This window comes from Acanthaster planci, linkage group LG04 (assembly GCF_054643075.1).
Source record: "Acanthaster planci isolate LZ-2023a linkage group LG04, COTS_SCS, whole genome shotgun sequence".
NCBI lineage: Eukaryota > Metazoa > Echinodermata > Asteroidea > Valvatida > Acanthasteridae > Acanthaster > Acanthaster planci.
Genome location: NC_141780.1, coordinates 23304656 through 23327532, shown reverse-complemented (window position 1 = coordinate 23327532; position 22877 = coordinate 23304656). Strand labels below are relative to the sequence as shown.

The 22877-nt window shown below is 38.2% G+C and overlaps 2 protein-coding genes across 10 annotated transcripts; one reads left to right on the top strand and one right to left on the bottom strand.

Moving 5' to 3' along the window:
* Positions 1-36: 36 nt before the first annotated feature.
* On the top strand, positions 37-15294 carry LOC110983480 (uncharacterized). Of its 9 annotated transcripts, XM_087135514.1 has the most exons (13): positions 52-142; positions 606-707; positions 2140-2205; positions 2587-2722; positions 4508-4729; positions 5688-5984; positions 6803-6921; positions 7513-7779; positions 8624-8795; positions 9251-9397; positions 9945-10178; positions 11080-11198; positions 11820-15294. In XM_087135514.1, the coding sequence occupies exons 5-13, from the start codon at positions 4537-4539 to the stop codon at positions 12024-12026; spliced, it is 1755 nt and encodes a 584-aa protein (XP_086991640.1). In that variant the 5' UTR covers positions 52-142; positions 606-707; positions 2140-2205; positions 2587-2722; positions 4508-4536; the 3' UTR covers positions 12027-15294. The 9 variants fall into 9 exon arrangements, with proteins under 9 accessions (XP_022098460.2, XP_086991640.1, XP_022098478.2 ...); XM_022242786.2 differs by lacking the exon at positions 2587-2722; XM_022242777.2 differs by lacking the exon at positions 2587-2722 and having other exon boundaries at positions 603-707.
* On the bottom strand, positions 13081-21607 carry LOC110983533 (actin-related protein 2/3 complex subunit 4). The gene is made up of 6 exons (XM_022242848.2): positions 21472-21607; positions 17481-17599; positions 17211-17322; positions 16817-16912; positions 15788-15958; positions 13081-15398 (listed from the first exon to the last, which is right to left on the bottom strand). Exons 1-6 carry the CDS (start codon positions 21472-21474, stop codon positions 15393-15395), a joined length of 507 nt encoding a protein of 168 aa, XP_022098540.1. The 5' UTR covers positions 21475-21607; the 3' UTR covers positions 13081-15392.
* Between the last annotated feature and the right edge of the window lie 1270 nt (positions 21608-22877).

The window sequence follows — 22877 nt, the reverse complement described above, 5'->3', positions numbered from 1 at the left end:
CTGCGCTTCCGTGATTTTCGAATAGCGCCCTCTGAAGTTGATCTCTTTACATTGTGGCGGGAGCCTGAAAGCAGTATTACCAAACATTGTACAAGTTGCGCAAGCGTTTGTCCAAAACTCGAGAACTTCTGCAGTCAGACTGGTGAGTATACAAAATATACTGGGATAGGAACTAAGGGTTTGGGGTTAAACTGCTCAGTCGTCATCGTCCGCCACACTCCCGGCGAACCCACAGTTCTGGGGGTAGGGTCCCGGTGCCCAGTGCCATTGTGGACGTCGTCGTCTTGTGTAGGCATGCTACGAAGACAACGTCCGGTCCAACGCTGGGGGTTCATGCTGTAGGCCTAGCCCAGGTTGGACCATGTTCCTTCCTCCATGGTTGGACTTTGTCTTCATTTCATTACGACTGACGTCCAGGGTATAAATGTTGTTTGCGAAACGACCACAAATTTGGTTCTAATTTGTTCTTGGTTTACCTTGTTGAAGAAACTAATTTTTCACATTTAAATTAGGAAGGTATAATGACGCACACAAGATTTTCAATCGATCTCTTGGACAACTGTTAAATTTATTGAACCGTTTTACGTTATACTTCTTTCCAGCAGGCTACTACCATACATCACACTGACCCTCCAGTCTTAGGCTCATCATTTGCACAAGTTTCGTTGTCATCATGCCCGATCTGACTCGCGCGAAAATTTGGGAAGGTATAATGATGCATCATGCTAAAGATGCAAAACTACGGTGGCCGTGTTAACAGGTGGACTTAAAATAGGGAGAGACAAAAGGTGTCCACAAAATTCAATAGAAGTTAAGGGACTTGGCAGTTCCATGTCGAGGGGAGAGGGTATTATCCAGCAAGGCTTTGGCACATTTCTGTGGCTAGCAATTTACTAATTTATGTGTCTGTTGATTTGTTCCATTTTAAAAGTTATACCGTTTACATTTCTTTTAGAGATGGAGAACTTTTCCAGAAAGCACTGGCTAGATAAATAATTTTTTTAGTAAACTAGACTGATATGAGAGTCAAAAACGTTGATTAACAATCATGATCTCTTGGGCCTGAATTTAAAGCAAAAAAATCACCTACTTTGAGGTTTAGAAACTTTGACACAGTCTTACCATGGAGGAAGGACACAGAAGGAGTTGTAACTCGGGCACTTCAAAGCGTCCAATGATGGTCGCCGCCGAGTCTGACGAATAATAGAAAATATTCCAAACATGCCTTATTGCTGCCTGCATCTTAACTAGACAAGTGGGGCCAGTAATACCCTGGCAATACTTGTAGTTTTTTTCTTGCAATTAAATACAAACTATCAATGTGACCAAGAAATAGAGAGAAAAAACTCCTAATATTAGACCTACTTTTGCCATCATAAATAAACGTTTTAAATTTTGACACGCTGTTTCATTATCCATGCAAAGTTTGTTATTGTAGTCTCCTCCGTCCAATATACATCAGTGTCAAAGACTTGGAACGAATTTGGCTAGGACTGGCTAACAAAATGTTCACTACTACTGGAAAGCTTAGTTCATTAAGAACAAAACACGCTATTTCATCACAGAGAGTGATCGTGAAATCTCATAAAATACGCCTTTGTACAAATGCCATAATAAAAATGATTCAAACAAAACACAAAATCTTACAAACAGCTTGGCTATTTATCCTCAAAAGAAGTCCAGAAGAAAGCGTTCGATAAGGGCAACAACTGCACATGAACACTTTGGGTACACAGCCTAATAAAAGCAACTGCGCAAACACTACATTTGATGATGTTGTCGGTTCATATCAAGCACCAACGATGGCATGAATATTCAACTTCCTATACTGCAGTACACAACGTTTCAGCAATGCAGATTACCAACGAAAAATTTCGGCGACGATCATGGGGTACAAAGGGAGCTTATGGTTGCAAAACAGGTGGTGGGTAGCAGGCGTGCGCTGCGCTCTGGCTATGGACATACCGGGCATGCCAGAAAGTGGTAATCGGTCAGGTGTTATAGCCCGGGCAGTTCAAACTCCTTCTGTATCCTTCCTCCATGGTCTTACTATCTGTCCATTGCTCTAAAATCCAACTCGTCACTGCCAATTACTAATTCAGTCTGCTTATTGTATGTTTCATTTACGAATAAAAAAAGGAAAGGCCGATCAGTATAGCATAGCTCTTACCTGTTCATCACGATCATCATGCCTGCAATGTACCGGTAATCCTTTTTTTATTCCTCAATTATCAAGATAAGTTACTGCTTCATTTTAATAAAAATCGGAACTCTACAATATTATGTGTTTATACATCTTTAACCAAAAAACTCTACAAACAAATTAAACATGTTAAAACACTTCAAAGAGAGATCGTTGATGAACTTCTTCCCGTATAACTACCGGTACAAGAACCCTGTACACTAACGGAGGTTACTCTTATAATATAGCAGGTTATGTTGCAAATATATGATTAAATACCGAAATTTAAAGCAAAACAAAATATGAACATTTTAGGGGTAACCAATAGTGAGTTAATTGGTCAGTCTGAAACCCCCAACCCGACAAAAACAGAACTGTATTTTTTTATATTGGCTCGACGGCAGGCGGGTCGAAGCCGGGTACCAGTCACGGCCTCTGTGTAGCAGGTGAGCAACAGACCTTCACCGGAAATAGCGCACGCGTAGTGTGTGCATGCACTTTACAACTAGACTCAAGAACAGATGAACTACGTCTACAAAAGTAACGTTGTCTCTCACTTATTTTCCTCGATTTTGCTGTCCATGGTTCGTTCTGAAATTCCTGAACCCCCCAGATGGATAGATAAGACCACAAAGAACTTGTAAACATGAACAATTAGTTTCTTCAACAAGGTAAACCAAGAACAAATTAGAACCAAATTTGTGGTCGTTTTGTACACAAGTCTTAGACCCTGGTTGCAGTCGTAATGAAATGAAGACAACGTCCAACCTAGGCTAGGGGTACATGTACATGTAGGTCCTACCTTCCTTCCTCCATGTACTAATGTACAAGTACTGCTAGTGGTACTACTGCGTTTGCGCAACTACATGTACTTTTTTTGAGTTCGCAATGCTAATGCGGCCGTACATGTACGTAACACATTTTTGAATGGGTTGTTCGATAAATTTAAGGTCCAAACGTGACATTTTTATGTCCCTGTTACACCTTACTTGTGTAATTTCGCACGGAAATATCACAATTTATTTCAAACTATTTCTATGTGTTTGGCAGGTAGGGCCAAGTTTACATCAGTTCATCACTCTTTCTTAGATTAGAAATTAGAGAATGTGTTCTGAACTTAGGCGTACAAATCAGATGGATGTGACACACTGACAGGGACACAAAAAATTGCACCCCCAAGTCATAGAATGACCCACATGCAGCCCAGTTACTGAGTTATATCAGATCAATATTTTTAATTAACCCACCAACCTTACGTTTTCCTCGTGACAACGATCCAAACACACCCTGCACTTCGGATACATCACAGGTGTCGACCAAGCATTGGGTTGCCAGCTAACCTCCATATATCTGCTTGACCATATTCAGAAACAGGGTGATGGTATCTTGTTTTCATTACGCGAGTGTCCTCTATGACTGTAAACAATTTCAGATTCAAAGGCTGCCTTCAAAAAAATGAATATGTACAAAAAATGTATTATTGGAACATTTGTGTTTAGATGACCCTCAAGGTATATCCCTTCCCTTCACAACATTACAGTGCAGTGCATAATGCCTGCCCACCATGTTAGTCCGATGACACACGTAGGACAATCAAGTAATGAAAACAAGATTCTATTTTCCCTGTACTGTTGCTGTAGGGTCATGCATGACCCAAGCATCTTCATCTTGTTGGTACCGAATGAAAGCTCCAACAACATTTGCTTTCGAATCCAAATAAAAACCAAACAATTTTATTAATACATGTAACTGAATATTTCAACCCCTAATCCCCATTTTCTGTTTTAGGACACCTTGCACTGAAAGAGATGGGCTCAGATGAAGGAGCCTGTTCCTATAACATTAAAATAAGCCCCATTGTTTACCAGTAATATATCCCACGTGCAGGGTACCGGTTATCCTTCAACATAATTACAGGGATACTGTTCTGGACTAAAAGTGCATCAAGTTATTGAAATGTGCAGGCCATAGTAACTGGCTAGTATGAGAATTGTGCACTTGAGAGTTGGATATATGGAACTGCCATTGGCAGAATGGGGCCCACAAGAGCCAAGGTAATTTGTTTATACAATACGAAGACTATTACGGACGGGGATATTCTACCTACATGTATGTCATTCAAAATGGTAGACTGTAATCTGGATGATTGCAAATGTTTTGGCCAAGGGTGTAGAAAACTTTTGATGCCCGGCAGAATGAAAGCATGATGTCTGTATAGTCTGAGGGGGTTGGGCCCTCAACTATATAGCATTTACTCTTTTTTGTACCCGTGTTTTCTTGTGTCATTTGAATGAATGTTGGTAAGTTTTCTTGTCTTTCTTATAGCCATTTGAGCTGCATACCGTACATGTATCATGGCGATGAATCTTCTACTTATCACCGCCTTCATATCAGAAGTTATACTTCTTGTCTGTGGAGAAGGAAGATATGAGCAAGGAGTTGTAAGAGCTAAAGAAGGAGAACAAATGCTGACCCAGATAAGACAATATGGGGAACATCCACGATATGGCAAATGCTGGACAACTGCACTGGAGCAAGTGCATGAAGGTATGTACATGTTTGTACACGTACATGTACCGTCATTTGCAAAAGTTTAAGACCACCATACAAAATGCAGTAACTCGAAGGAAAACCAAACTTTAGCAAATAAATCTTTGAAACTTACATTTGTTTATTTATTTTCAAACGGCGAGAAATGGTTCTTAAATTAACATTTGTCCCTGTGAACTTCAAAGCTAAATAATTTGTCAACAAGAACTCAAGGAATCCTTCACAATAATTTGCCGGATCACATGGTCTTCACGGGGGTAGTTTTTCTTGGACGACCATGCCTTTTCTGGTCAGAAAATGAGCCATCTCTTTGAAATTTTGAAATGGCGTGGTGCATAGCAGTCTTGCTGCAACCAGCCCTCTCGCTAATTTGATGTTCAGAGTAGCCCTCTTGAAGGAGGGTCACCGTTTAGGCCCATTGAACCTGACTAAGACAGGCTTTTTTACCCATGCTGCAGTAAAGACAAAATGCCATACAAGACCTGTCTTGGCAAAAACGTTCATTCAAATAGGCTCATAGCACTACTTTCATGTTATGACCACTGTGGTAGACATGTTATGTAATCATCAGATAAGACAAAGGAATGCAGGCCCATTTACAGAAATACCCATAAAATTCCAGGTGGTCTTAAACTTTTGCAAAGGACTGTAAAAGCTTGTTTACTTTGTTTCTGCTCCAATTTTTCCCCCAAGACTTTGGATATGTATATGTTGCTTAGGTTTAACACTTTCAACATTTAACCAATGTCACCATATTTAAATGCCTTTCTTTTGATGAATTTGTAGTTTGACAGAACAATATTGGAAATCCAGAGAATTGTCTTTGCACCGATAATGATTCTCTTTGCCCTTGTCTGAGCAAATTTGTATTCTAGATCCCCGATGTTTTTTAGTGTTTGCTCCTTCAGTAAAAAACTCTGATATTTGTACTGATACTTGGTTCATTTTTTGGCAGGATGCAAGAGATTGACAGACGATGAGCAAAGTTACCTTGCCTTGACCTTTGCTAACTGTCACTTAGAGAAAGCGGGTCTGACATCTTATCCCTGTGAAGGGACAGCAAACATCCAATTATGCCTACAACAGCTGAAAGGTGATGCTGTAGCATTCAACGCTTACACAGAATTCTTCACACATACCCAAGACATCTGCTTCTTCTTACAGAGCCAGGTTTGGCATGAGCAAACAGAGCAGACTGTATCTAGACTGGCCCAGAGCTCAGAAAATGTGGCTGACAAGATGGAGGTCACAGGTTGGTGATTAATACAACAGTTTGTTCAAGGCCACGGTTATAATTGTCAAGTTCATTCAGTAGCCTAGATATCTTTGTTTAATGTGTCACACTCCTTCAGATCCTACACCCAGAATGATTTTCATTTTTTTATTCTTTACCTTGGACATTCCTGGTTAAGACATGTACATGTATATCACATGCCTGCAGATCCCACACTCAAGATTCTGAAAGCTGTTATGTATCCAACATTACCCTTGTTAATCCGCCTTGAGCATAAGCACCCTCTCGTCGGTTGAAAGAGCTGCGTTGGTCAGGAGTGGTTATTTAGTTGGTAGCAATGTGACCGTGATACAAGCATTTCCTAGTCATTGGTTTATTTAGTTGGTAGCAATGTGACCGTGATACAAGCATTTCCTAGTCCTTCGTTTATTTAGTTGGTAGCAATGTGACCGTGATACAAGCATTTCCTAGTCCTTCGTTTATTTAGTTGGTAGCAATGTGACCGTGATACAAGCATTTCCTAGTCATTTGTTTATTTAGTTGGTAGCAATGTGACCGTGATACAAGCATTTCCTAGTCATTCGTGAACCAGCAAAGCTCAATTCCAACCAAAGGAGCCTCTGTTGCTAAGAAAATAGCACCCTCTCTTGGTCTTGCAGTTCCCACTGCAAAATATTCCATAATATCCCCACCAGCATACATGTAGATATCTTTGGGACTCCCCTTTGGCATCGGCATGCAAAATATGGATCAAACAATAGTTGACATACACACATACTTGTACAAATGCAAGAAACTGCAGCATCTTGTAAGCAACAGTTTCTTGACTTTGATAGGTAAACTACAGGAGGAAATGATTGAAAAGCAGGGCGAATCACTCAAGCAGCAGGACCTCATCTTGCAAAGTGAGGAGAAACTAAGAGATGCCCTTCAGACATCCTCACAGGATATCAAGGTATCATGACTGAAAGGAGTTGCTTTCTTACAAATGGACTTCCAGGAATTTTTCACCATAATAATCCAGAAATCAAAATAACAAATATGTCTACCTACTTTGGTGGTCGAGTTTAATATTTGAAATTACCTTGACAGCAACTACTCACAAAAACTTGGACAAAATACATGGTTTGGAAATTAAGACACATGTTATTTTCCAATTCTGAAGCCATTATCCTGAAAAAAATATGTGAAGGGAAGATGAGTAAGAATGTTTGATATTTTGGAAAACCCCCAGTGATTTGTTTGTGCATACAGCCTTGATTCAGAGCTTATACATGTATGTATGATCAGTTACTTTAATGTAGAATAACCCAAACTCTTTGCATCATTCTGTAGGCCTCAAGTATCAGTCAGCAGCAACATTGTTCTTGTGTCTATGTGTAGAGTCCATGTGACTCCAATCTATCTCAACCCATGTGACTTTGGACATACATGTAACACTGAATGCACTCCTGTTGGCAGCTTAGACTCAAATTTTAAGGAATCAATGGATTTTAGCATACAAGTATGTCATCTGTTAGCTCGTCAATTTTATCATGGCCACCAGAATGTCTTTGCTGAGGTGAAGGACCAGACACAGACCCAGAAGCGTCTATTTGAGGAAACATTCAGCCGTGTAACTGATATTCAACATCTGATCCTGGGAGAATTCAGCTGGTTCAATTCACTTCTATTTTTTGCTGCTGCCATACTAATTGCATACCTGGTGACCTCTACACCACGCACTAGCGGAGCAAGACTCTGGCTATTTATTATCCTAGGAGTGGACTGGATGGTTGAAAGAGCTCTGTTTCAAGTCCCTGACAGTGATCAGGTAATGTGTGATTGTTGCTTCATGAGGCACACTCCAAAACTTGTGAATGCCATTAAGTCACTGACTTCTACGGTACATATATGTTGTGAGACTCTGGGTTTTCACTCGAGAGAAATTGGGCAACCAAGTTAAGCCAAGATTACTATTAAGGCTGTGCCGAATAACCGAATATTCAACCGATTATTGCATATTCGAATTTGAATACTCTTATGCAAAATTCATGAAAAGGGAGGGAGAGTTTTCTTTTGTTAAATGAAAAAAATTGCACTATGGAGGCTTGGTCCAAGCAGATTCAAATGAAAAGCAACAGAAACCTTACAATGAGTCAAAATATACATTATTCATTAAAAAATTTAAAAGGAATATACATTTTCAACAGGAAAAGAAGAATTATTCATCTCATGAATCTTGCTAAATCGTGGCTGGAGATACTCGTAGACGTGAAAAGCTATTATAGTGATTATAATGTACAATTGTGTACGTTATTGCAACTGATTTTGTATATGGTTTGTTCTTCAACAATCTGCCAGTCGGTATGGCCGAATATTCGGATATTCGATTGAATTGAAGATCGAATATTCAAATAGGGAATTATTCGAATTGACTGAGCCCTAATTACCATGACAACCAGTCTCAAGAACTAGCAATGCTCAGTAGATCATAGTGAAGTCAAAAATGGCTCATGGAATTTTTACACCCTTTTCAAGGACCTAATGAACTAAAAACACTCAAGCCATGTTTACCTTGCTACGTTCCAAAATAACCAATTTCTTTACCCTGTGACCTTGTCAACACTTTTTGTATTTTATACCTTGTCACAAGAATTGCTTTGTTTTTCTTATAGACACAACTTTATGAGTACATGTGGTTTTGTCGGAAAGGTTTTGGTTTAATGGCGGTTCTGGTTCTCTGCTTGTGTGCGTATCGATACAAAGATTTGGTGGCAGCAAACAACATGCTTCTACTTGAGATAAAACGACAAAACTCTGAGATGTGTCGTGCCATGAAAGGATTAGGTCAGTTTTCCGCAGAAAAGTTTGGTGGAATGTTGTCAGTTTTAGGCTGGTTTGGGGAAGCAGTGTTCAATGATTATGCCATATTGGTGCCAAGTAAATTTTGTTTAAATATCGCTGAGTGTATTGAGAATCTAAAATTCCCAAACAGCTTTGCCTAATTATTAGATGGGATAACTTATCACTGTAAAAATATTTCACCCAGTGTTGAAAATTCTCCCTTTAACAAAGTAAAAATACATAGTTTAAACAGGAAATGTTAAATGTCTTTGTACATTTATTTTCAGGAAAATTCAGAACTCTCCCTTTGAGGCAATTTTTTAGTATGTCTTCATACAAACAATGTGATCTGTGATTGTGTAGTAAGTAACGTCTTGGAAAATATTCACCAATAAGTCAACATTTCTATTTCCGATGATGCTGAGACTTTTTGGATGTGATGTCTTGTTATTTGGAAGGTCTGAATTCTTACCCTGCGCTTGGGAGTAACAGTGTAGCTGCAGCTCTACAGTCGTCAGGTACAACTGCCATGTCGCTAGTTACAGGACAGAAGTCCCTGTCACATGGCCAGGACTATTGTGACAGCATGCTACACACAGTGGCAGGTATTTAACGTGAAGATACTACACTTCATTGACGTTTAATGCTAATCTGAGATGGATACCTAACAATATTTTGCTGACTTGGCATTGAATGACCTGTGAATAGGCCTACTGCAAACATGAACATTTTCTTACCTGTAGGAGAACAAATAAGCCAAGGCCTTTAGTTTTCAGGAAGAAAGATAGCTCCGGTTCTACAAGTAGCTAACAGCAATGAACTGACTTAGTGATATCCAATATATTCCTATTTTAGCAAAAGGTGTTATTAGATATCCACTGGGAAAAGATTGCTCAGGTTTGACAAGTAGCTAACAACAGTGCAGTTGACTTTGTAATGTCCATTCCTAATTTAAAGACTTCTGCAGAGTTTTAAGCCCAGTGTCGTATATACATGCACACTGCCATGGATAAGTTGTGTCCTACCATGCATGAAAATTTAGATTGAAAGTTAGCATTCAGTGCCATCTTTTAGGGGCACAAATTGATCATAATACGAGTTTACTTTCGACCATAAAACCCATTTTCCCAATAATTGCCTCCGTAACCACAGTTGATGGCTACAGTTCAGACAACTTCACAAGCTCTGACAGTGATCCTACCTACATAGGCGCACGTAACTCATCAGACACTGATGAACCATCTGACACACAGAGCTTCATCACAGCAAGACAGGTTAGTCACCCAATCAGTCGTCCTGCCAGTCCAACAACTACTCTGGATCAGAGAAGGAGAAGTAGTCAATTTTCATCAAATGATGGCTTTGTGGAAGGATTAAACAATTCAGGTAAATTTTTTAACTCTGCCCCCTTCCTTTCACCTCCATTCCTTGTTTGGAAGTTCTGGAAATTGGAATGTTTTCCTTTTCAGCAAACTTGCATGATGAGTTTATGAAAAGTAGAACTGAGAGGATATGGTGCAATTGCAATAGTTTGATTTTACCAAGACTGTGTGCATGTTGCATATGGTTCTAAAATTTGATGCATTTGAATTCAGTTTTGTGAAGCTTTTGGCGCATAATACCACCCAAGTCGTGGCATATACTTGTCACCAGACTAGTCCATCTTGTCACCTCCATAAAGAGAAACTAATGGGGTAACCAATGCCGACCATTTCAAATGGGTACCACATGTCGTGCCAGGTCCATGCATACCTATCAGGACTCAATATACATGCACAAACCTGTATGCGTGTGTTTATGGTGCCTTGTGAGGTACCACAACAATGGGAAGTGCACAACAAGGAACATTCCTTGCACCTGTAGGTACCAAAATGATACCCCAGAAGAATTTCATGAAACTTATATTTGGAACTTACTTAAAAATGAGGAATTTTCAAAGTAGTTTATCTGTCGCAAATTGAAGTGTTTTATATGAGGGATGCTCGGTTGAAATTTCAGCTAAGGAAAATGATTCAGGACCAAATGGAAGCAATTAGAAAACTGTGCTTCGCACTCTAATTTTTTACGACTCAAGAACAAAAGATTTTCCCCACAAGGATAGAAATATAAGGGTAGAAAGCTAACACCTGGTATGTCCCACTCAAGGGTTGCCATTACTGTGTAGAGTCAGATTACCTGTTGTCCATGTACATACATGTAGCTCAACAGATCAAGTAAAAACCCATTAATTAAAGCTATGTTAAAAAAGAAACCATACAAACTCCAATTTGATTTGACTTTTTGGCAGTGAACTCCCCTTTCCAAGTGGATTCACCAGATACAAGCTTTATTGGTAGCACACCAACAGTCAAGAGAAAAAGAGGTCGACCTAAAGGTAGCAAGAGCAGACAGTCTACACCACAGAGTGTAAGTTGCATTTCTAAGTTGTTGAAAAGAAATGAAATGTGTCTGAATTTGACAAATTCTGACTTCCTAACCCTCATGTAAAATCAGGGTTTGGCTTCACAGTCTAGAAGCCATTGAAGTACTGTGCTTGGATTTTGTAGAATTTAGGGCATGTAAAGCTGGAACTGACTTATTTCCGTTGAAAATGTTAGGGCTATTTTTCTTAAGAACTAGGATGCTCAGAAATGTACAGTATTTTTCATACCAGAGCTTTGCATTCTAAATGACCAAACCTAATCTTGATAAACATGAGAAAGCTGTAAAACTAGTATTCATGTAACATGCCTATGAATTTTTCATCTATAGTCCTGGACAAATCTTGTTGGAACATGCTTCCCCCTCGCCCCCAGTCAATGTTGTTTCTCATTGAGTAGGCTGGGCGGAATCTTGGTCCAATAAATGACTGCAACATTGAATTGGGGAGAGGGGGATCTTTTCACCACGCTTCCCACATAGTGTTCCAACTATTTTGTCCAGGATTGTAGCTTCCAAATTTTTAAAGCTGTTAATTTTTTCAAATACTGGTATGTTTTTTCATCCTTGCTTCTGCACTAATTTGATGATAACCTTAAATTCATTCAGGAAAACAGCAAAACTCCCACTCAGACCCGATACAACTTACGAACCAGACGTCTCCAATCATTCTACAATCCTATTCTCAACACGGAGACTGTGGAGATGTTCATTGAAGGACTCAGTGCATCACTGGGCCGGCGAACTTTACAAGCTGAAAGGGTGGAGCCAAGACAGTGTAATATCACATCATTTTCTTCTGATGAAGGGTTTTAAAATGACATCATCCGATCACGCCATTTTTTCAAACTCTTTTCACTGACATCCAAATTGCTTGTTTCCTAGGAGACTGGTAATTGAAAGATGAACTTTGTTTTGTTGTAAAATAAATGAGATGTTTAAAAAAAACTGTGGCATTCATTAAAGTATTTTCCCATCAATAAATTGCACTGAAATAAAGAATAATCAAAATTCTGAAAACAGTTTTTATTCACTTTTTGCTAAAGGAATATGTGAAATACAACAGTACTTGTCATTGACATGTCATGTAGATTGCATGTCAAGTCTTAAAGGAAGTTGTGGCAGTCATAAACTTAGATCCAGCGTACACTTAGTGGCGTTGAATAAATTGCATTTTGGGGGTCCTCTAGTCGCAAAAACTGAACAAATGTCTAAGACAGTGAATGCATCTAAAATATTTTACATTTGAAAATAATTTCAAATGGTTTATATGCAGAAAGTGTGTGAAAAGAATTTTTTTATTAAAGTTTGTTTCACCTTATGTACCCCTTGTAAAGTTACAGTGTACTTCAAAATACATTGCAATTGTGATGTATTTCATGTACATGTAGGTATGTTTCGTATATCAATCAAGTTTTCACCAGTACCGATGAAGTGCATCTCAAACCTGGAAAGGAGATCATGCGATTGTTTTTTGAGTTTTTGACTTGCTTTTTTTAATTTTAGGCTTAGTGTGGCATGTCAGGTTAATTCAATAAAAATTGGTCAAGTTCTTATCCTTTTAACTAAATAAGAAGGCATTTGGGATGTCCAAAAATTCAAATTGTTTTGTATTCATCCCTTGGAAGCACTAAAAGGGCACACAGCCAGAGCCAAAAACCTCAAAACTGGAAGAATTGCTAATTGCCGATGGCATTTAAACAACTGCCATGATGTGCATAAATCCAGTAAGATTCTATTCACAGCTTAAGCTTAAATGGCTAGTATAACTATACTGTTTACATTGAACTTATATTTTTGAATTTGACCAATAGTACAACTTAACAGCAAAAGGAATTATAAACATCAGAACACGAACATGACAATCCAGTAAATATAGAAATTCTTGCGTTGCTTTTATTTTGCAATTTGAAAGGTGTGTAATGACATACGAATTTCACAGAAAAAAAATGCATGTAATTTTGTACATGTATGCAACAATATTTACCCTTAGTACACTGCTAAACAAATGGGCAAATTGAAGATTGATCTTACACATTAATCTGGAAAAGCTATGCAACTATTAAAAAATGTGTCTAAATTCTGCTGGTATGGAACGCGTTCGTGTTGAACTGTCACTAATTTTATCATTAAATAAAAACGGTAAATAGAACCTAGAAGCTAAGAAATAAACCATAAACATTACTAATCAGGATAAGTTGACCCCAAAGAAACAAAGCAGTTCATAATTTGATTGATACGTCTGCATACCTTTTGCCAAACCAGATGAAGCATTTTTTTTTTGTACAATGGTCATATAAACCGCACTGCCAACTTGAAATGTTTACTTTTTAATGGTCCGAATAACATTTTACCACAACTTGCATCCAAAATTAGGCATTCAAGACTAGTGCATCCAAATTTGATGAAACTTGGCGTGGAATGTGTACTTGTGAGGACAGTTCCCCAAATTCAAATAACGTCAAAGACAGTCCATTTATTATTTGGCTTGGTCTTACAGTGAACATAGTTTACAGGGTGTACTTCCTTGTGAAAACATGCACAGGAAAAGACTCCCTCAGTTCCAAGAAGCCCGAGGATTTAATTTTATTTCTCTTTAAAAGAAAAACAAATTTTTGTTCAAGTCTTATTTGCACATTATGCAGAAAATAAGCATTCTCCTAAAAGAGCAATTCTTTACATGAGTAAACAAATAACTTTACAACTAGTATTAGTTATGCATACATTATAACAAAAATTGGACACTTTTACATGTACATGTAATGAACCTACAAAGTGCCTGCAAAAACAAATAAATTATGAACCAAGCTAGCAATGGTAAACTGACAACATGTCAGTGTTCCCTGTTGGAAATAAGTCTCATTTATTTCATTTTTGCAAAAAACACAGGCTGATTCCAACAATGTATTATGATCAATATACATATGAACATTTCTACTGTTGATTTTTTTAATGAGTATTTAAAATGCTATCTAAAAGCATAAACTCATTCAAACTGAAAGGTCATGTAAGGGGGGTACAGGTTTGAGTGTTCCCTAGGGGAGTACGAAAGGAATTATGTATTATTGCTTTAATTTAATTTTACATTTACTAGATTATGTATTGAACTTTTATGGTCACATTTAAGTGAAAGATATGGTAAACATGGAGAAAGAGGCGGAAAACCATTGGTATTTGAGTACAAAATAATGCTATTTATTGTTAGAATCTCTGACTGATCTTTACTACTTCTCCTTGGTAACTGAAAGCCATTCTGTGAGTTACATGTAATTGTCTTTTTAGAGAGCCTTAACTCCCCCAAAAGAATTGTAACAGGTAAAAGAAATATTTCAAGTTCAAGTTCTTTCACCTCAAAATCTAGTTCAGGGAAAATCTCAAAAATTGGAATGCTATAGAATGTTCCATTGACAGCAATTACTTGTTGCATTTCGGGAACACTTCGTTCTTACAGGGCATACATGTAACTTGGGTAGCGGTGAATGTCAACTTGGGAATGGCACGTTCCCAATAGGAATATGTAGGACCACTACGAATTCTCAAAAGGGAACACAAATATTCCTGAAAGGAGCATTCAAGTTTGAACAGAACATACACAAGATTTTCCCCTTGACACAGACTATTTAAAGGCCCTAAATATTACAGCTTATTTCTGTACTAGAATTTGCCAAAAGTTAGGCTATTTTGCTGTGTTATTTTGGGTTTTTTGGGGGATAGTTTCAAGTTGTTTCAGTGTACATGTATCAAAGTGGGCCAGTGAGCAAAAGTTTTCTCACAAATACCTTTCAGTAGGCAAATTTAGAGTTTACAATTTGAACAGATAACCTGTGAAAAGAAGAGTGTCTCCTCAAAATGACAGCAAAGCAAAAATGCCTTAATTTGTCGAGAAATACTTGGAAAACTTTGCCATTTAACAAAGTAAATGTGTTGCAGACCATCTCAACTGTAGCACTTGATAGATGTACAACTGACACCCAAACACGTCTATGTACCTGGTTGAAGGAAGTTATGAAGTCATGAACACGGTTCCAAAATCCCCTGTATACAGGATCCTATTTACGTGTAATAAAGCCAAACCTACAAAACAGCTTGTTTTCTCTTATGATGTCTGGTGCTTCAAACAGAAAAGAGTGATCACATCTTTAGCTGCCCCTTATTAGCTTCCATTAAGCTGCATCTAATATCTTAAAACTGGAGAGAAAGAATAAAAAAAAAGGTATGTAAAGACTAGCATTTTCCAACAGTTGAAAAAACCTTTGGACAAAATGTGAATGACTGAAATGTTTCCCTCCTGTCTTTTAAAACTGGTTGTTCTTCTCAAAGCAAAGCACACTATTTCCATTGCTTTTTCCAACTAGGTATCATTTGAACTTGCTTTTGAAGAAGGCATGTTGATATTAAGTGAGAATTTTTTGAACTTTCAATACCTTATAATGTACAACTTGCTTCACAACAGCATTGAAACAATCAAACTCCATACACATGTATAATTAAATGCCACTGTTCTTGCAGTATGCACGTATCTCAAACTCGAGCATGACCACTCCAACATTAGAGGAATGCCACCAAGATATGCTTACCTTTTTCAGAAATTCCTCTGCAACAATACGGGCCCTGGCATTGACACTAAGTTTCATCTCACTGATCTCCTTGTCAATTTCTTCCATAAACTGGATGACAAAGTCTACTAACTTGTCCTTGTACATTTGCTCCGTGTGGAAGTTGGTTATGAGGAAGCTGATATCATAACCCTGCCAAATGAAGAAACAGGAGATTGGGAATAGATTGGGAATACAGACCTCCTTCCCAAAGTTATGATTCCTAAGTACTTCCACAAAATGACCATTTTGTTACAAAATATCAATTTTTAAACTGAAACATGTTAAAAACTTCCTTTTTAGTTCAAGTCAGTTCATACCTGGTGTGAAAGTGAACAAAATCAAGAGTCAAATGAAATACTGGCATTACAAATTTACAGAAGTTGAACACATTTCATCTCGAGCAACTTAGCAGCAAATATTTCATGCCGTTAAAACTCACTTTGCTTTTTGAATTTGATGTACAGACAAAATGGTAAAAATTGGAATGGGGCATATTTAGGGCCAGTGATACTGAGTGGGACAAGAAAAGAGCTTTTTAACTGATATGGAACTGTAACCTGGTGGTTTAATTTAGGTTCAGTTAAATTTACAATTAACAGAAATTTACAGAGAACACATAATCAAGTATTCATATTGTTGCAGATGTTACATTATCGAAATTTTTAATACTTTGTTAAAAATGCTTTTAATATCTAGCATTCCAACTACTGCATTAAGAGAAACATTTGCTGGCAATAAAACTCAAATGCAGTCTCAGGCAATTGTGAAAATTGTGTATTCATGTGCTTGCTATATTACGTAAACGTCGTTATCAACAGTCTCCAACATGATTTTTGTGATCGATTTGGCATACTACTTAGTACAGGGCTTTCGGGCTATCTTTAATATTGAAAAATTTATACCTTAAAAATTTGTCACAAGATTATAAGGTTTCTGATGACAGACTGGAAAACATAAATAAAAGCAAATATTACCCTGAAGTCAAAGTAAGGTGAAATTCTTTCATACCTCAACAGGCTTTCGTCGGAGAATAAAAAAGTTTTCCGCCCTAAGCATCATGAAGCGCATGAACTTGTGACACAAGATCTTCTCAATTTCATCAGCCTTAAAAAAAATAGGATGAAAACCAAGAAAAAAAATGATCAAGTCTAATAATGATGATAATAATAAAACATTCATAAAGCACCAATCCATTAACAAGCAAATGCTCCTCAGCACTTAACACTACAAAGCTTTAAAATTACAGCAATCACAAGGAAATTAAGAAAAATTGATAATTGCTATAATAAAACCAACAAAAATCATACACAATATTGCATTAAAATTAGAATTAAGTCTTTAAACTTGAAGTGTACCGGGCAACTTGAGAATATGCCTTGGACGGAATAGTTCTGTGACTTACTTGTTTAATACCAATGCTTATTCTGATTGAGTTAATTGATCCTTCAATCAGAACTTTTTCTTTCTCATTTCGGCTGATGACTACTGGCATAAGGAGCAACTCCTTTCCACTCCTGTTGAGCCAACAAAAATCAATCAAGATGTTCAGAGTCAATATCTATTCTGAACAACTGTACAGTGAGTGCAGCTTTTGAGATTCATGCTTTGATTGCTGTCTCTTCAGGTTAACAATTGTGACAAATCTGATAGTAAATGTTCCTTTCACACCCACCTGACTTCCACCTCTGGTTTGTTATGTCTTTCTACAACCTGCGAGGAGAAGTTTTCAAGGCACATAGAAGCCTGTAAGGTTGCCCTTACAGCTTGTAGATAGGGTCTCAGTGTGGCAGCCTGAAGAAACAAAACAAACACACACGAGTAAAGAACACAAAGGATACATATTCTCATTACTCATTTTAAAAGTTTCTTTCAGATGTTAACTTTACAACGTTTCACAAATGCACAATGAAGTATTTAAATTTTGAAAAAAAAGACTGACTGGGTCTGAAGTAGGAGTAAATGCCAAATATAAGCTTATTTAAGTTCTTATTGAACTTGGTTGGAACTTCTTTGGCTAGGTGCCTCATGAAGTACATGTATTGCTTTCATCTGTAGAACAGTGTGTATTTCAATGCAGTTAATGAGGCGTTTGGAAAACCATACTGCTTCACGTTTATTAATTCATGTGCCACACATTTTTTTTTCAAGTTATGATGTTTTTCTTAATTCTGTTATCGATTCCGTAGACATATATACATGTACATGTAAGAAGGGGAAGTCTACAACAGACACAAGACTCAGTGGATTATCCGTAGTCACTAAAGGACACGTTGCCAGTGTTGGCTATTGTACATGTACAACAATGTACATGTACAGTATATCTTGCCATTGTACAAGTAGTACATTCACCAACCACCATTTCTACAATAGCACACCCTTCACTACACTAGCAGGAAGTATGAACAGGACAGGACTTAAATACACATTTGTAGTGGTCATGCATGCACATGTAAATGTAAGGCTGAATAATGTGATGTCAAACATCAAACCCTTTTGGAAATGTTGGAAGATCATACATGTACAGTATGTATCTCAAAGTTTAGAAACATTTGCATGCAATTTACTTGGGTAAGTGTACATGTATGTGCAGGATTAAGCTCTCACAACCCTTTCTGCAGAAACAACATGATGTGATTCGGGGGACATTCACCAGAAAAACTCCGAAATTATGGCATGCAAAGTTTAACATGGGCAGATGTTACCAAGTGAAGTTTGCCAAATTCACCAGAAGTTCACCTAATCCCTTAATCTCACAACTTTGATTACATGTATACTACGTTCTTGATCAATGACGACAAAATTAGCCTTCCTCCCCACAAAAAAAGAAATCAAAAAGTGTTGATATAATAAATGCCTCATGAGTCCAACAAAATCCAACAAATGATTGATAACACAGCACTTAAGCTTACAGATGTGAGATGTCTATTATGCTATTGGCAGAGTGACATACAATAGGTAAAAATAATACATAACCTTAAGCATGTATGTATACTAATTTGAGAAACATTTACAAGAACAATTCTTCAAATCTCCAGATTTGATTACTTAACGACAGTAAATTATTGAAGAGGATGTGTACGTGTGCGGGTCGGAATCTGAATGCCATCTGCTTGTTGCACAGTCATAAATAACCAAATTTGAAACATGTTTTCAATGACAGAGATCACTGGAAATGGAAAATGCAGTGTTGAGACACTTTTTTTCTTCCTGTATGCTTAAATTCCAATTTCAATTTCAAACTTAATATAGGTTTTGTATCATTTTGTCACCTACATGTGCATCAACGGCTATTACAATAAACAAAATATTGAAAAGCACTTTGCTTCATTCAGTGATTTACTACTTTATGCAACGTAAAATCTGTGATAACTGTTCTCCATTTCGTTTAGAGTTGTCTCAACACATGAAGTAATTTTTTTTCAAAAATTACATTAAGTGTAATTGTGAGTCCTTCCTTAGGTTCATGTATTTAAAATTAACTACAAATTTGGGTGTATATGGTTTAAAATGGTCCGGTCTTCCACAATCAGGCTTGTGCATGTTATCTCTTTATTAATTCTTCATTCAATGTTTTTACAACTGCACACAGGAAACTCTTGAATAAGCAAGTGTTTAAACAGTTGTGTTCAAGGAAAGGTGGCCAAATTCTTTCATTTTCTATTCCTGACGATTTAAAATAACAGGAAATCAATTTCAGAAAGCATCAACATGTTTACAACAGAGATAAATTTATTTGTGACCATTGACGAAAATCAGCACACTGCTCAACGACAGTAGGCAACTTCTGTGGAGAATTTCTCAAATTAAATACGGCTCATACCCAACAGAATTCATCCAAAATACACCAACCTGTCATTTCATCCTTAACACAAATGAAACTAGTTTCTGCTGCATGAGTTACTGATATCAATGAAATGATGCTGGCAAATGCTATGGCACACATTGGCACTTGACTCAAGGGCTGCACGCATGCATTCATTCACAACCTTAAGATCGTGCAAGGCATGGTGGAGACCAAAATGGCGCAACAAATTCATACCCCTGAGGAACCGGTTAACCATGTTATCAAGCTTCCTGCCGGAGCCCGGAGGGTGGTTGCTCGTCTGCTAGTGCTATACACACTGTTGGGCTAGCCCAACAGCAACACTGTAGTTAGGACTGTCCTAACTACAGTGGGACAGATGTTATATTTGGAACAGTTAATACTGCTATAAAAGAAATAAGGCCTAGAGGTAAAAACATGCAGTGGCTATACATGTACATGTAGTTATGGAAGTTGAGACAGGCTGCTGTCTATTTTTGTTGCAACAGCCTGGTGCATTGGAAATAGGAACCATATCAGTCTACTGATCTCGGACTTCATTCCCGATTTTTTAACAGGGGTGTGAATCTATTGGTACCCAAAATAGGGATTAGGGAAAGCGGAAAAAGTGGAAAGTACACATACCATCTGACTGAGATTTTAATGACAAAAGAGGAAGAAAAAATGCATGCAGAGCAGGCTGGAACCTGGTACAATGAGTTCACTGAACAGCATGCATACTGATTGGCATGATGGGGATATCACAATATCCCATGATCAACGAGGATAGGTGATAATTTAAACCTCAACTTTTAGGGCCTTTGGTTTAACGCGAACCGTGAACACGGTGAATAGGCTTGGTACACATGCAGTGCAGTGCCATGAGTCTGTTTAATCATTTTCTTTGATTTTCATCCATTTGGCTAAAGTTACAGTTACTGTAACAAAACTTCCAACTTCTATAGTTACAGCACTGCACAGTTATTAAGGTTATTGTAGTCAATCACAACTTGTCTATTCTCACGGTCCGGATGACACTGAGTCTTGATTCTTCTCTCTGATTGGTCAGTTGGTGGCTAGTCCATCTTTCACACTCAAAACTCAAAGGGACAAATATAGTGTTGCAGTCTATGGGGAAATCTTAATTACTGACTACACTCTTAACCTTTTCATAAAAATGTCAAATATGCCCAAATTTCACTATTTATCCACTCCCACACTGTACTGAAAAGGTTTCAGTTATCTTTTATCAAGTTGCGGCAAAAAAAGGAGAAAAACATAAAACTTCCAGTACAAAGTGAATGGAGAGTGGCCCCTTTGCCCAGACGTGAGTATAATAAATGGAACAACCTCCGATAGCGAGAACTGTTCTCTATTTTGAATTCCCATTCTCTCCCACAAAAAATTGCAAGGGGTGTGAAATGCATTTTCCGCTCAATCTGTGTTGCAAAACAAGAATTAAACAAACACAAATTTGGTATTCGACACACGTTTAAATTTACTGATAACACAAAATGAGACACATAACGTTAGGCAGAGGCCTAGCCCAGGTGGACTCCCTGATCGTACTATGTAATGAAATAAAGACAACGTCCAACCTGGGCTTGGCCAAGGCCATAAGTAGGGCCTAGGCCTATACTATAGTCTATGGGCCTACTACTGGCAGCTAGGTGAAGTAGGAAGTTGTTCTCGACTATGTCGAGTGTCGGAAAACTCCCAAGTGAAGTCAAAACAATGCCAAAGACAAGCCGTATCAATAGAAAAGGAAATGCAATAGTCCTCTTTCACGACATTAAATCCTCAGAAATCAGCCAAGCTAAATTTTGATCTTAAAATGGCAGAATTGACACACTGTTCTCACCATGTTCAGACTTCCTTCCAACGCGGAAACGCCCGGCTCAGAGCTAGCTAGGGCCGTGGTGAATGCACGTATCTGGGACTGGTACCCGGCGCTGCCCTAACATGAAAGCGAACCAGCCGAAAAAATAGCGCCACCACGAGCCAACGATATCTCACGCGCCGCCTTCTGCTTGCTGCTGCAAACTTTACACTGTACTGGAACATTCAACAGGCGAGTAGTGGCTAGCAGACAAAAACTTAAACAAGCATGCAGGAAGGCCCCTTCCCGAGCTTAATGTTTGCCGGTCACAAATATATGGCGCACGCTGCAAATGTAACCATAATTTAAGAAGCCTGTTACGGACTTGTACTGTTCAGTGCCACAAAAAATTGGGCGTTACGATTAAAAGCAGCTACACCAGTGGACAACAATATCGATCATGTATACGATCGGCGAATTTCAGCTTAGTGAGGCCATTAGTAGGATCTCAACTACATTGTGCTTCGTTCACTAAAACGCACTGTGTGTGCACCTTGTACTCGTTATAAGAACTTAAATTCGCTGAGCCGTCTAGCGCTCCAACCCTTCCCCGCCGGTGACATTTGCTGACAAACAACAGCATAAATTTCTTTTTAAAAAAAAGGCAAGTGACGGCTAGTATTGCGAAATGACTAGAAACATAAATTGCCTTTGTCCAAGTGTTGATAATGGTTATTGACAAACCAAGTGCCTGGGCAAGCCTGGGCCTGTCTTATATCAATGGTTGGTCTCTCTGATGTGTCTTTGAGCTATCTAGACAGCTGTCTGAGTAGTTTCACTGCGTTGGGGGGGGTGTCAAATTTTTGTTGACTGTGATGGGACCCCCCCCCCTTGACTGGAAAAAGGGTACCGTGACCGTACTCTGACCTTTTTTTGTGCGGTTTTTTTTATTTGTAGGCACTTTGGGACACCCTCTGATCAATTTAAATGCCAGTAGAAGGGAATGTGGATTTGGGAAGAGGGCTATGCTGTCCAAGCATTAACCCTAAAAAGTAGGTCCTGTAATAGAGGACAATAAGGTCCCCGATTGACAACCGTGTACAAAAAATATGGGTAGTCTTCTAAAAAAGTTAAAGTACAAACAAAAGAGGAACAATAGGGGGTCCCCAGTTGCAGGCAAATACACACTTGACAGCGTTGACGCAGAAAACGCTGAGTACCCGCAACGATTTTAGTACAGAATGTGTGGTCTTTGCATGCACGCTGAACGCGTATAAGAACCCGGTTGGAAAACTTAGTGCCACCTGTCTTTCTTTCGCCGGCGAGAGTGCTCAGGGCGGATAACGTTTCAATCACTCAGTATTTGATCAGCAACATTCTGTGCAGAAAGTTGAATGACTTTGTTATCTCCTTAATGAATATGAACAACAAAAAGCAGTATCTCAGAG

Excerpts from the sequence above, each read along its gene's own strand:
- LOC110983480 (XM_022242768.2), top strand. The coding sequence starts at position 4,537 with ATGGCGATGAATCTTCTACTTATCACCGCCTTCATATCAGAAGTTATA. Across the intron at positions 4,730-5,687 it reads ACTGGAGCAAGTGCATGAAG|GATGCAAGAGATTGACAGAC; the intron begins GTATGTACATGT and ends ATTTTTTGGCAG. Across the intron at positions 7,780-8,623 it reads AAGTCCCTGACAGTGATCAG|ACACAACTTTATGAGTACAT; the intron begins GTAATGTGTGAT and ends TTTTTCTTATAG.
- LOC110983533 (XM_022242848.2), bottom strand. Across the intron at positions 16,913-17,210 it reads TAAGCATTGGTATTAAACAA|GCTGATGAAATTGAGAAGAT; the intron begins GTAAGTCACAGA and ends ATTTTTTTTAAG. Across the intron at positions 15,959-16,816 it reads TCCGACGAAAGCCTGTTGAG|GGTTATGATATCAGCTTCCT; the intron begins GTATGAAAGAAT and ends TTCATTTGGCAG.